Genomic DNA, 14,371 nt, shown 5'->3' with positions numbered 1-14,371 from the left:
ATTTTTAAATTTATTTCCAACGGACCAGCATTAATAACAACTTTCCAGTTCCCGGGTCTTGAAAAATTTTAAAAACTAAAAAAAACTTAAAAATAAATTATTTTATAATTATTTACAAGAAATAATTACCCAGGAGTGAAATTCCCTGGTGACGTGATTGATTAACTTCAAGGTCATGGTTTGTTATTTAAATTTTTTTGCTCGAGTAAAAATTAGCTAGGAGCGGGGGCTCCCGATTGTGTCTTCGGTCATTCATAACAATGGCGGCATTGAAAGCAAGTGTTTGCTGGTGATGTCTTGTCTCTTGTCTTGTGTGTGACTTGTTACTGGTTCTAATAATATTTTATTGAAAGCTGCGCTACATCTGTACGGATACTGAATCTATGGATATTAATAGCTGTTATTAAATAACCGGGAGTTTAGTCTGGTAATATTTAATATTTAATACTCAGCACACATTACATCTGCGAGTGTGCTAATACACATACAGATTTAATGCTGAATTATTCCTAAGCTAGTTTGTTTGGATATATACCTATAATAACAAGTGCCTTAATTCGTTTACATCTTCACGTCATGGAGGAGAGGTAAGACCTGTTTTGTTTGTTATTATTCAATGATACTCTAGGCACTAGACACCTGATTGTTTTTTGGTTTTATTTTGAATAAAGAATTTAATTTATTCTTTGCTAACACTGAAAAATTTCACTCTAATTTTTTTGGGAATTATTTATTTTTAATGACTGAACTTTAGGAACATCTGATAATCTATATTGTTAAGAGAATAAAAAAAATTTTGTATCCAGGATAGGAATATGATAAAATTGGTTTTTTTTAGTGAAATTTGGTATTATTGCAAAGGTTTAGACTTGAATTTCTGCCTTTTCAAGGTTTCATATCATTCTCACCGATAGTTAATTTATTATAAGTATTTAGGCAGCATTCAAAAATACTCTATCTCTAGATACAAAATTGAGAAATGACCTTGTATCTTGAGAACTATTGACATTTTTAAGGATATAAGCTCATCTTGACAATACACTCATTGAGACCTTTCATTTGAATACCCACATCAATTTTTCATATATTTTATATATTTATATATATATATGAAAAATATATGAAAATGCATGTGGGTACTCAAATGAAAGCTCTTTATGAGTGTAACATCGGGATGAGCTTATTTCTTAAAAAATGTCAATAGTTCAGTGCAATTTAACAAAATTAAGAAATGACCTTGTATCTTGAGAACTATTAATATTTTTAAGGATATAAGCTCATCCCGATATTACACTCATCGAGACCTTTCATTTGAGTACCCACATGCATTTTCATATATTTTTCATAAATACATATATATAAATATATAAAATATATGAAAAATTGATGTGGGTACTCAAATGAAAACTCTTAATGAGTGTAACATTAGGATGAGCTTGTATCTTTAAAAATGTCAATAGTTAAGAAAGTTCAGTGCAATTTAACAAAATTAAGAAATGACATTGTATCTTGAGAACTATTGAAATTTTTAAAGATATAAGCTCATTCCAATTTTATACTCATCGAGACCTTTCATTTGAGTATCCACATGCATTTTCATATATTTTTCATATATACATATATATAAATATATAAAATATATGAAAAATTGATGTGGATACTCAAATGAAAACTCTTAATGAGTGTAACATCAGGATGAGTTTGTATCTTTAAAAATGTCAATAGTTAAGAAAGTTCAGTGCAATTTAACAAAATTAAGAAATGACATTGTATCTTGAGAACTATTGAAATTTTTAAAGATATAAGCTCATTCCAATTTTATACTCATCGAGACCTTTCATTTGAGTACCCACATGCATTTTCATATATTTTTCATATATACATATATATAAATATATAAAATATATGAAAAATTGATGTGGGTACTCAAATGAAAGCTCTTAATGAGTGTAACATCAGGATGAGCTTATATCTTTAAAAATGTCAATAGTTAAGAAAGTACAGTGCAATTTAAGTTTATTATTTAATAAAGCAAAATTTTAGTTATTTATCTTTCATAAATCACGGCAGTCACATAGTGACTGCATGGTTACTAGTTTTTACTAATAAATTATCGCAAGAAAAATTTATTTTATAAATTCCATATTTATAAGCTCTAAAAAATTATAAATTATTCTTTTGACATTATTTATTACTCAAGAAAAATAAGAAAATTGTCAATTTCAATGTCATTATTTTATAAAAATTAAGTTATTCGACTTATACATTTTTTTTTTTTTTTTTTTTTTTTCATTGAAAACATTATTACAGAAAAATTAAAATAAAATTTCACTTGTAAAAAACTTTAACTGCAATTTAAAAAAAATATTTTTCTAAATTTAATTTAATAAATAAATAAAAAAAACTCGGCTAAATTTAGTCATATTATTTTTAGAATAAAATAAAAAAACAATTAGTCAGATATAAGCTGATTTTATTTTCATAATTTCTCTCAATTTTTAATAAGTAAATTTTAATTCTTCAACAGCAGAATGGAAAGCATGTCATCTGGACGTCCAGACAAATCATCAAGCTCGTCTAGAAGACACCGCAAGCGAGCGAACAAGAAAAGCCATGTCACCAAGGTCGACAATTGGTGCAGCGAGACCCCAACGGAGATTAGCGAGCCGATGATCAACCCGGGAGTTGATTACGCGCCGATGTTTTGGCAGCAACCAGCAGCAACGGTTGCTCCACATGTGGCACCAATGCGCAACGGCCAGAGACTCTTCACGACGATGTCTGACCCCAGTGTTTGTGGCTACTCGACGCTGCCCGTCGCTTACGCGATGGAGCCGGTCTCGATGCCGCCAATCTACCCGCTGTACAGGCCAGTTCCACAGACAAACTACCGACCACCCAGAGGAAGGCCCAGGAGAAACATTCCCCAGCATCAAGGTCATTCACAGTCTCACCAGGGTATCAGTAACATCAGCAGCGTGAATAACGTCGCCAATGGGTACTCGAGTCTCCAGGAAAACAGGACCGGCTACTCGACTTTATATCAGAATGGAGATTACACTTCACTGCCTCCATCTGCGAACAATCACATTGTTGCTGAGAGTGATGACTTGAACTCTGAGCACAGGAGGTACTCAGACCCTGGGCTAGGTCCTACTGATCTGCCGGCGTATACTGACAGTGAAGACTCTGATTCTGGTGGTAGTTCCAGTTCTGTTACGACTGTGGAGAAAAATAAACTTGTTTTGTCTTTGGTTGAGCAGGTAATTTTTTTTTTTTTTAAGATCATACAATAAGTATAGATATTTGTTTTGAATCTTTAGAAAAAAATAATAATAAGGAATTTGAAAATACTCTAGATATATAATTAAGAAATGACCTTGTATCTTGTGAACTATTGACATTTTTAAAGATATAAACTCACCCCGATATTACGCTCATCGAGACCTTTCATTTGAGTACCCACATCAATTTTTCATATATTTATATATATTATGTATATGTATATATGAAAAATATATCAAAAATGCATGTGGGTACTTGAATGAAAGCTCTTGATAAGTGTAACATAAAAATGAGCTTATATCTTTAAAAAAGTCGATAATTAAAAAATGACCTGGTATCTTGTGAACCATTGACATTTTTAAAGATATAAGCTCATCCTGATGTTACACTCATCGAGACCTTTCATTTGAGTACCCACATCAATTTTTCATATATTTTATATATTTATATATTATATATATACATGTATATATGAAAAATATATCAAAAATGCATGTGGGTACTCAAATGAAAGCTCTTGATGAGTGTATCATCAGAATGAGCTTATATCTTTAAAAAAATCAATAATTAAGAAATGACCTGGTATCTTGTGAACTATTGGTATTTTTGAAGATATAAGCTCATCTCGATATTACACTCATCAAGACCTTTCATTTGAGTACTCACATCAATTTCTCATATATTTCATATATTTATATATATATGTATACATGAAAAATATATCAAAAATGCATGTAGGTACTCAAATGAAAGCTCTTGACGAGTGTAACATCGAGATGAGCTTATATCTTCAAAAACGTCAATACTTAAGAAAGTTCAGTGCAATTTAACAAAATTAATTATTTAATATTATATATATATATATGTATACATGAAAAATATACCAAAAATGCATGTGGGTACTCAAATGAAAGCTCTTGATGAGTGTATCATCAGAATGAGCTTATATCTTTAAAAAAGTTTAATAAAATTTATAGCAAAATTTTATTTATTTATGTTCACAAGTCACGGCAGTCACATAGTGACTACAAGGTTGCTAGTAACAATAATCTTTCATGTTTTATGAATATTATAATTGTAATTTCAGTCATTTTTCTCTAATTCTCTATTTCAATGCTCATTATTATTTTTTTCTTTATAATTCCATATTTTATGTCACACTTTTTTCATTGTAAACATATAATACATGACAATAGAACTAAGTTCAATAATTAAACTCATTTCATGGTAAATTATCTTCACAGGTCAAGCATAATACCTTAATACAGTACTTAAGTATTATAATAAAACCTCAGTACTAATTACAAATAAATATTTTAATATTTATTTCCATTGAATTGTAGAAATTTACAAATATTCAGCAGCTTAATATTCTATTTTTAACTGCAAAATTATTAAAAAAAAATATTTAAATAATTGTTGATATTTACAGATGACTACACTACGAGAAGCAAATAGCCAGATGTTTGAACAACTTAACGAAACAAAACTGGCATTAGAAAACGTGACTACGGAATTAGCCGAAATAAAACAAAACTCTTCTTCAGATTATCAGCCAGGAATGTTATCAGGTACTTATAATAATTACTCATTACATATTCAACTAAATAATAAATATTTATTTTATTATTTGTCTATTCAAAAGCTTAAGGTAAATTATAAATATTTATTTTGTAGAAATTATTAGCGAGATTCGACAAGCAAATAAGGCGCTAGATGAAACAATTGATGCGAGAATAAAGTTGATAGTTGAAGAGAAAACCCGACAAAAACTACTAGAGCTTGACGACCTCAAGGTAAGATCAAATTATACTCATTAAAACCGTCACGACTCGGCTCGGGCTCCAACTATTCATTCTTCACATAATACCAAGTCTGCTGTCTATTTTTTTTTTTACTTTCCTGATTATTATTACCTTTCACGAATAATACTATCCACCGCAGCAGAGAAATCCGATCCTCACATCTTCCTGCTTCATACCTGGAGACCAATACCCAGCGGAGGCTTTAAAAAATGTAAATAAACCTCGATCGGGAAATGTGATGTGGGAAAAGACGGAAAAGGATCAAGAGGCTAATATTAATGTTTTTTTTTAAAGTTTCCACGCGAGTCCATTAACCATAAAATCTAAGACAAGAGTTGTAAAGCTCACTATCTCGCAGCTTGCCTCTTCAGGCTTGGTCATCCATCTGATGTTTGCTCTTGGTTCGTGTGCTCTGTTTGATCAGGACCACGCCAGGTGATATATTTCTCTGGCGAGTTCTTTGTTGATTATCGTAGACATGCAAATTTTACGTAACAGCTATTATATTTTTTTTTATTTTAAAATTCATTACAAAATTATTTATATTATTAAGAGAAATTTAGTGGCCAGTTTATTTATATGATAAAATAGGTTTTTATGGTTAAATTTGATTATTCTCACCAATAGTCAATTTATTATGATATATATTTGGGCTGCATTCGAAAATGCTCTATCTCTAGATACATAATTAAGAAATGACCTTGTATCTCGTGAAATATTGACATTTTTAAAAATATAAACTCATCCTGATGTTACACTCATCGAGACCTTTCATTTGAGTACCCACATCAATTTTTCATATATTTTATATATTTATATATGTGAATATATGAAAAATATATGAAAATGCATGTGGATACTCAAATAAAAGATCTTAATTAATCAGTGTAACATCAGGATGAGTACCCACATCAATTTTTCATATATATATATATATATATATATATATATATATATATATATATATATATATATATATATATATATGTATATATGAAAAATATAACAAAGTGCTTGTGGGTACTCGAATGAAAGATCTTAATCAGTGTGACATCGGGATGAGCTTATATCTTTAAAAATGTCAATAATTAAGAAAGAACTGTGCCATTTAACAAAATTAAGAAATTACCTTGTATCTTGTGAACTATTGACATTTTTAAAGATATAAGCTCATCCCGATGTTATACTCATCGAGACCTTTCATTTGAGTACCCACATAAATTTTTCATATATTTTATATATTTATATATATTATAAATATATATTTATAAAAAATATATCAAAAATGCATGTGGGTACTCAAATGAAAGCTCTTAATGAGTGTAACATTGGAATGAGCTTATATTTTTAAAAATGTCAGTAGTTAAGAAAGTACAGTGCAATTTAACAAAATTAAGAAATGACCTTGTATCTCGTCAACTATTGACATTTTTGAAGATATAAGCTCATTCCGATGTTATACTCATCAAGACCTTTCATTTGAGTACCCACATCAATATTTCATATATTTATATATATTATATATATGTATATTTGAAAAATATATCAAAAATGCATGTGGGTATTTAAATGAAAGCTCTTGACGAGTGTAACATCGGGATAAGCTTATATCTTTATAAACGTCAATAGTTAAGAAATTACAGTGCAATTTAACAAAAGTCATTGTTTAATAAAGCAAAATTTTGTTTATTTATACTTCACATAGTGACTGCAAGGTTGCTAGTTTATATGAGTACTATAATTATTTTCTATTTTAAATTAAATATTTTTTCAAGCGAATACAAATAAAATTCATTTAAAGTTTTAAATTAAAATTTTAGGCTTAATTTTATTCATTTGTTTTTGTACTTGTACGTATAAAACATTAATTACACACAACAAAGTATATAAAATAATAATTAGGAATAATGAAGGTAAAAATATTATTATTTGCCGACTAGCAAAGAGTTTGCATAGAAATTAGTTAGCTCGCTGTAAATTATCGTGCGCTTCATCCTTGATGAATTTCACAAGAGTTATATCTGTCTTCAGAAATACTAGATATATATATATATATATATATATATATATATATATATATTCTTATCTTCCGTACAAAGCATCTTCTGCATATAAATGTTCCGACGTTTAAAAACTTAGATACCACTCTACTCAAGAGATTCCTCGTCTTACGGAGGCGTAAATGTGCGTGTGCTTGATAATTAATTCCTCGAGTTTAGAGTTCTAGGTAGGATTCACAAGGTATGCTATGAACTTCCGAGGATTCATCTTTTAGTACGTCCTATGTTAGCACAATATATTATTATTTATAATATTAATATATTAAATATACGACTTGTTTTTCATAATATAATACAACGTCGCAGTTTATTGCGACATCGGTATATCAACTCTTTCATCATCGATCAAACATCAAACAATAAATACGTCTTAGAAATGAAATGACAATGACTGATGACAAAATATTGTATTTATTTATAACAATTGCATTATATATTTTTTTTACTCTGAGAAAAAATTTATTTTAAAAAAAATTATTAATTTTGCAATAAGAATTTCATTTATTTAAAATTTTTAATAATTTTATTTTTTTTTAGCTAAAAAATAAAATTACTTAATAAGTTTTCTATATAAAATTATTTTTTTCCAAATAAAAAAAATTTAGGTAAATATTTACAAGTGAGGTCAACAATTTTAAGTTTCATTTTTTTGAACGAAATTTCTATTTGATTTTATTGATGTATTTTTTTTTTAAATAAATAAAAAAAATGAACAGTTTAAAAAAAAATTGATTATCACAATTTTAACAAATTTATAAATTTTTTAGAAAATTTTGATATTCAATTCTTTTTTTAAATTGTTAATTTTTTTTTTGTAGTTTTAAAAAAAAATTTATCAAAAAAGGATAAAATAGAAATTTTATCCAAAAACATGAAAGCCAAAATTTTTTCCAACTTTTGAACGCAAAAAAACTATCGAAATCTTTATTGTTTTCTTTCACGACATTTTTTTTATCAAAAACGCGTCATAAAAACAAGCAGAACAAAAAAAATTTGAAAATGTTAATTTTTCACCTAGATATGGCCAAAAATAGGTTTGATCTCACTTGTAAAAAATTACCCAATTTTTTTTATTGAAAAAATTACAATATTCAAGTTTTTATTCAAAAACTTATATATTGATTTTTTTTGTTTAAATTAACAAAATTGATTTTTTTAATTTAATTTAAAATAAAAAATTTAAAAACAAACATAAGATCCAGTCGTGCAAATTTTACAGTAAATTTATTTAAAAAATTAAAATACTAATTTATTTCATTAAAATTAAAAGTAATAAATTTTTTAAATTAAACTAATAACTAAATAAAAATTAAAAACTTTAAATAAAAACAAACATAAATGCTCCGTAAAAAGAAGCAGGATAAAAAAAAATTTTTAAATGTTAATTTTTCACCTAGTTATGGCCCAAAATAGGTTTGACCCTATATGTAAATAATTACCAGAAATTTTTCTAAATTTTGGATGAAAATTTTTAAATTTTCTATAAAAAATTATTTTTTTTCAGTAAAAAAGTTGCAAAAAAATTTTTTTTATTCCTCCATCTCAAAAATAAAATTATTAAAAATTTCCAAATAAATTTTTATTGTCATAAAAATGGGAATTATTTAAAAAAATAAATTTTTTTTCAAAAATTGGCTTCTTAACGAAGCCTGTAATATAAAATTTCGTAAGTCAAATAGCAACTGGCGTTCAATTGACTGGAGATGACTGTATTATTGATGGATTAAAAAGCCGTGCATAAGTGATCTGATTACGTCTTAGGGGCGTCGGCCAACCCTAATGTAATATAATGGGATACATACCACTGAGGTAGACTAGATTGTAATGTACGTGTACACATAGGAAGTAACGGTGGCTTTAAAAGTTATTGGGTTTCACGTGGGGTGATGCGTGCACGCGATTACTGATACCGATGAAAAAAGACGGAGATCCAGGCGAAGTCAAAGGTTTCTTTTCGCGCAAACGAGATAGAGGATAGAGAATAGAGCAGAGGCACTTAGCGACTGTCAGAGCCTCTCCCTCGACCTCTTTCCACTCGGTCTTCTCGGGTTTCAACCTTCCATTAGCCTCATCAACCGTACCGTAGCAATGGCCGACCAGTATCCGCCATAAGCGCATAGACGTAATTTCCTAATTGAACCGCTGGATGATGTTCCATGCTATGCCGACTAAAATGTCCGTAAGAGTTATTTTTTTGCTCATTTATCTAGATAATTTTTTTTTCTGCCGCCTCCTCCTGCTCCTCAGTCCTCCTCGACATATTCACAGACATGGGTGGATTTAATTGTTTTGTTTAATTACTTTTTTTAACGGGCAATTGATCTTAGGGACAACTGGCCCAAATGACTGAGCAAAAGGCCAAAGGAGATAGACGAATTGCCATCTTGGAGGAGGAGGTTGCTAGTCTTAAAATTAATGCTTCCAAGTAAGTATTTTTATTGTGTAATCATTTTTTTTTATTTTTATCCAGAGTATGCTCGCTGTAATTGTACAATGACTAATTTATGATTATTTTATTTTATTTAATAAGGGGTGATGGGTAGTGACTTGAAGATCTTTGGAGATTTAGACTTTTCATTATTTGTTTAAATTTTTTTTTATAAAATAAAAAAAAATCAGGATTTTTTTGACCAAATTATATATTTTTTTTATTTCTTTCAATTGAGATGGTTTGTCAATTTTATTTTGACATTCTCAAGCAACCTATGTGTATATAAAAAAAAATTTGTTTTAACTATGTCATTTTTTCTTTTTTTGGGTAATGTAAAAGACCCAGTTATTGACAATGGCTTAGTTGTTTGACACTTGCAATTTTATTATAATTAAAAAAATAAAATGTTCTCAAAAAACAAATTATCTTAAAAATTATCTATATTATTAAGAGAAAATAGAAATGACCTCATATCTTGTGAACTATTGATATTTATAAAGATATTCCCGGTGTTACACTCATCGAGACCTTTCATTTGAGTACCTACATCAATTTTTCATATATTTTATATATTTATATATATCATGAATATATATTTATGAAAAATATATCAAAAATGCAAGTGAATACTCAAATGAAAGCTTTTGATGAGTGTAATATCAGGATGAGCTTATATTTTTAAAACAGTCAATAATTAAGAAATGACCTGGTATCTTATGAAATATTGATATTTTTGAAGATATAAGCTCATCCCGATGTTATATTCATCGAGACCTTTCATTTGAGTACCAACTTGCATTTTTGATATATTTTTCATACATACATATTTATAATATATATAAATATATAAAATATATGAAAAATTGATGTGGGTACTCAAATGAAAGCTCTTAATGAGTGTAACATTGGGGTGAGCTTATATCTTTAAAAATTTCAATAATTAAGAAAGTATAGTGTAATTTGACAACATTTAGAAATGATCTTGTATCTTGTAAACTATTAACATTTTTAAAGATATAAGCTCATCCCAATGTTACACTTATCGAGACCTTTCATTTGAGTAGCCACATCAATTTTTCATATATTTTATATATTTATATATATTATAAATATATATTTATAAAAAATATATCAAAAATGCATGTGGGTACTCAAATGAAAGCTCTTGATGAGTGTAACATCGGGATGAGCTTATATCTTTAAAAATGTCAATAATTAAGAAAGTACAGTGCAATTTAACAAAAGTCATTATTTGAAAAAGCAAAAATTAAAATAAAATTTCAAGTATCAATAACTAGGTCTCCTACCTTAATATTATTAATTTAAACCTAATCTATGAATATAAATAATGAAAAATAGAAATTTCCAAGATAAAATAATTAATAAAGGTGGTTGGTGTATTTAATAAGCTAATAAATGTATAATGCTTGATAACATTGCTTTGGTAGCGTCGTGGGTCATGAGATCGCAGCCTTTGAGGAAGAAGCCCTGGCTCTTCGACGGGAGCTTCAGGAAGCGAGGGCAAAAAACGCCGAGCATCAAGAGGCTAAGTGCGTAGAAGCATCATCGATAGCGAGAGCTATCAAGCCTTTATCTTTCGAAACACCCTGTATAACCAGCACCCCCGTGCGTACCAACTTCCACGAGCTGAATAAGAGCTCAAGCTCCATTCCAGCCTCAGCCTCATCTTCTTCCTCGACTTCGACCGTCTCGTCCCCCTCACCTCTGTCCCCCTCCGACTCGTCGAGGAATCTGGACCAGGTCGACCAAGACTGGCAGTGGAAGAAGTTCACTGGTCCTGATACCGAGCCGCTCGCGGATCCAGTGCCGTTGACCGACGGAAGAACCAAAGAAAAAGAGTCCAATGGAAATAATTACTGGAAGAACAGAGGCTCTGACGCTTCCATGCGGCCTGATGAAAGAGAAGCTTTTGAGAGACTGCTCCACTTCCACTTTGAAAGAGACTCGGTTCCTGCGAACAATTTCCAGCGCTCAGCAGTCGTCAGACGCAAGAGCGACGTCACGAATAACTCCAGAAAAGCGTCCCAGTTTTCCTGCTTCAGAGCCGCTTCTACCAATTCGCTTCCTCTGGAGGACAAAGAAGAATCTGAAAGATCAGATAAAAATCAAGAAAATGGTGTTGAGGTTCCGGACGTCGTGGTGGTTCCTGGAAAATCAGTGGTACCTAAAAATTTGTGCTCGACGAGAATCCCGAATTCCAGTGTCCTCAAAGCACCCTCACGCGCCACTTTTACCACCGCCTATATTTAGGTTACGTACGGGGCCACTCAATATTCAATTCAATATTTATTGTGCCATCACAAACTGGGGCTTCATTGTTTGGGGTTTACTTCTGTACAAACTTCACGTAGGTCCATCATCTGCTCATTTTTCATTTCGCTTGTCTAACTAGTTACACGCTCGACAGCTTTTATAATTATTGGTTTTATTTTATTTACTAATTATGTATTTAATTAACAATTTTAGATTAACATACACGGAAAAATTATAATTTAATTTTTATTTTGGTCTAGGTAAAATTTTATTTAATTTTTTTAAAAGTCTGATAGAAGAATTTATTTTTTTATTAAGTTTTAATAAATATATATTGGAATTTTTAATAAAATGTAAGAGTAAAAATTATAATTAAAAAAAATTTTAATTTTGTTCTATTAGATAATGACTTTTGTTAAATTACATTGAACTTTCTTAACTATTGACATTTTTAAAGATATAAGCTCATCCCGATGTTACACTCATCAAGAGCTTTCATTTGAGTACCCACATGCATTTTCATATATTTTTCATATTTATATATATATATATATATATATATATATATATATATATATATATATATATATATATATATAAATATGTAAAATATATGAAAAATTGATGTGGGTACTCAAATGAAAGGTCTCGATGAGTGTAACTTTGGGATGAGCTTATATCTTCAAAAATATCATTAGTTGACATGATAGCAAAGTCAATTCTTAATTATTGACTTTTTTGAAAATATAAGCTCATTTTGATGTTACACTCATCAAGAGCTTTCATTTGAGTAACCACATGCATTTTTCATATATACATATATATAATATATGTATATATCTTTAATATATACATATATATATATATTAAGTCCATAAAATTGAATAAAATATATAAATATATGAAAAATTGATGTGGGTACTCAAATGAAAGGTCTCGATGAGTATAACATCGGAATGCGCTTATATCTTTAAAAATGTCAATAATTAAGGAATTATATTGTATTTTGTCAAGAAATTATATTTTTAAAAATATAAGCTCATCCTGATGTTACACTCATCAAGAGCTTTCATTTGAGTACCCACATGCATTTTTGATATATTTTTCACATATACATATATATAAATATATAAAATATATGAAAAATTGATGTGGGTACTCTAATGAAAGGTCTTGATGAGTATAACATCGGGATGAGCTTATATCTTTAAAAATGTCAATAGTTCTCAAGATACAAGGTTATTTCTTAATCATGTATCATATGACTACCTTGGAAACAAAATTTTTCTTATTCTCTAAAATAATTTAGAGAATATTTTATTGTAAATTATTTATGCAATATTACAAAAATTAATTCCAATAAATATTTATTAAATATTAATAGAAATTTGTTATTTATAAATAAATGCTTTCTTATTTATTAAAAGTTAAAAAATAATTTCTTAAATTGAAACAAAATATTTTCAAATTAAAAAAATTAAATACAATAATCTTTCCGTGTATCTTCACTATCATCACTAATTTCATCAACCCTGTCAATAATCAATACTCACCTCCTCACTAACATCTAAAACAAATTTAGAACCACGTACTCTCTTTTTTGTATTTTCTAGCCAGCAGCATGGCTTTGCTCTTAACTATTCGCTTAGCTTGCTTCTAAAGAAAATCTTACAAACGTTTCTTTCGACCGATTATTAGACGAGGATTAAGGGAAGAAAGAGAGGAAAAGAAGGTAACCGGAAACGTGATTTATCAGACTGGAGAAGCTGGTGGCGGCAATGCGTAAAAAGGTGATCATTTCAACATCAGAGCATCATCAACATCTTGATCAGTCAGCAGACGTAAGCTCAGCTCAGAACAACGCTGCTAATAAAGATAACGATGACAACATAGACAATGATGATAGCGAGTCCCGGCATTCTATTTACAGCAACAACGACTCGACAATCAGCAGCAGCGTCAGCATCGGCGGCCCAGTTACAGATCTTTAGAATTAATAAAATATTTTCATACCGAATCGTTATTTTTTAAGAAAATCATCGACTAAATATTTTTTATTTATTTATAAATAATATTAATTAATAATAAGGAGCGCATTTATTTTTAAATTTATTTTTTAGACCAATGATTGCCTCAATCGCACGAAGGTAGTAGTTTTAATAACAATAGAGCCAAATAATTAATTAAATAATGTAAATAAATTATCACTTTTTTTAAATGATGTATGATCTGAATCAACTAAGCTAATTTCAATGATTATTTATTTTTATTTAAATAATTATTAATAATATTAAGTAGTAATTGTAGAAATAATAATGTTAAAAATATTACCTCGTTATTTATCGTCACGAGTATTTGTTTTTATCACTCACTGATGAATACGCATCCGATAAGAGTTATATAAAAAATCTTTATTATTTGATAAGCTGGATGCGTATATGATTCACTGTAAAATATTTTTTTAATAATTATTTTTCGATATAATTATTTTTAAATGGTAAATATTTACAAGTGGG

At 28.8% G+C, this 14,371-nt stretch overlaps 1 protein-coding gene across 3 annotated transcripts; it reads left to right on the top strand.

Moving 5' to 3' along the window:
* The first annotated feature begins 119 nt into the window (after positions 1-119).
* LOC123275019 lies at positions 120-13,780 on the top strand. Of its 3 annotated transcripts, none has more exons than XM_044742890.1 (7): positions 120-587; positions 2,531-3,263; positions 4,718-4,856; positions 4,963-5,081; positions 9,478-9,575; positions 11,030-11,762; positions 13,554-13,780. In XM_044742890.1, the coding sequence occupies exons 1-7, from the start codon at positions 577-579 to the stop codon at positions 13,647-13,649; spliced, it is 1,929 nt and encodes a 642-aa protein (XP_044598825.1). In that variant the 5' UTR covers positions 120-576; the 3' UTR covers positions 13,650-13,780. The 3 variants fall into 3 exon arrangements, 2 of the variants coding, with proteins under 2 accessions (XP_044598825.1, XP_044598824.1); XM_044742889.1 differs by having other exon boundaries at positions 123-587; positions 2,528-3,263; XR_006511608.1 differs by having other exon boundaries at positions 123-587; positions 2,528-3,263; positions 11,030-11,949; positions 13,554-13,671.
* The last annotated feature ends 591 nt before the right edge of the window (positions 13,781-14,371 follow it).

This window comes from Cotesia glomerata, linkage group LG1 (genome assembly GCF_020080835.1).
Source record: "Cotesia glomerata isolate CgM1 linkage group LG1, MPM_Cglom_v2.3, whole genome shotgun sequence".
Taxonomy (NCBI): domain Eukaryota; kingdom Metazoa; phylum Arthropoda; class Insecta; order Hymenoptera; family Braconidae; genus Cotesia; species Cotesia glomerata.
This window is presented reverse-complemented; position numbering and strand designations above follow the sequence as displayed.

Excerpts from the sequence above, each read along its gene's own strand:
- LOC123275019 (XM_044742889.1), top strand. Across the intron at positions 5,082-9,477 it reads TAGAGCTTGACGACCTCAAG|GGACAACTGGCCCAAATGAC; the intron begins GTAAGATCAAAT and ends AATTGATCTTAG. Across the intron at positions 11,763-13,553 it reads TGGTTCCTGGAAAATCAGTG|ACGAGGATTAAGGGAAGAAA; the intron begins GTACCTAAAAAT and ends ACCGATTATTAG.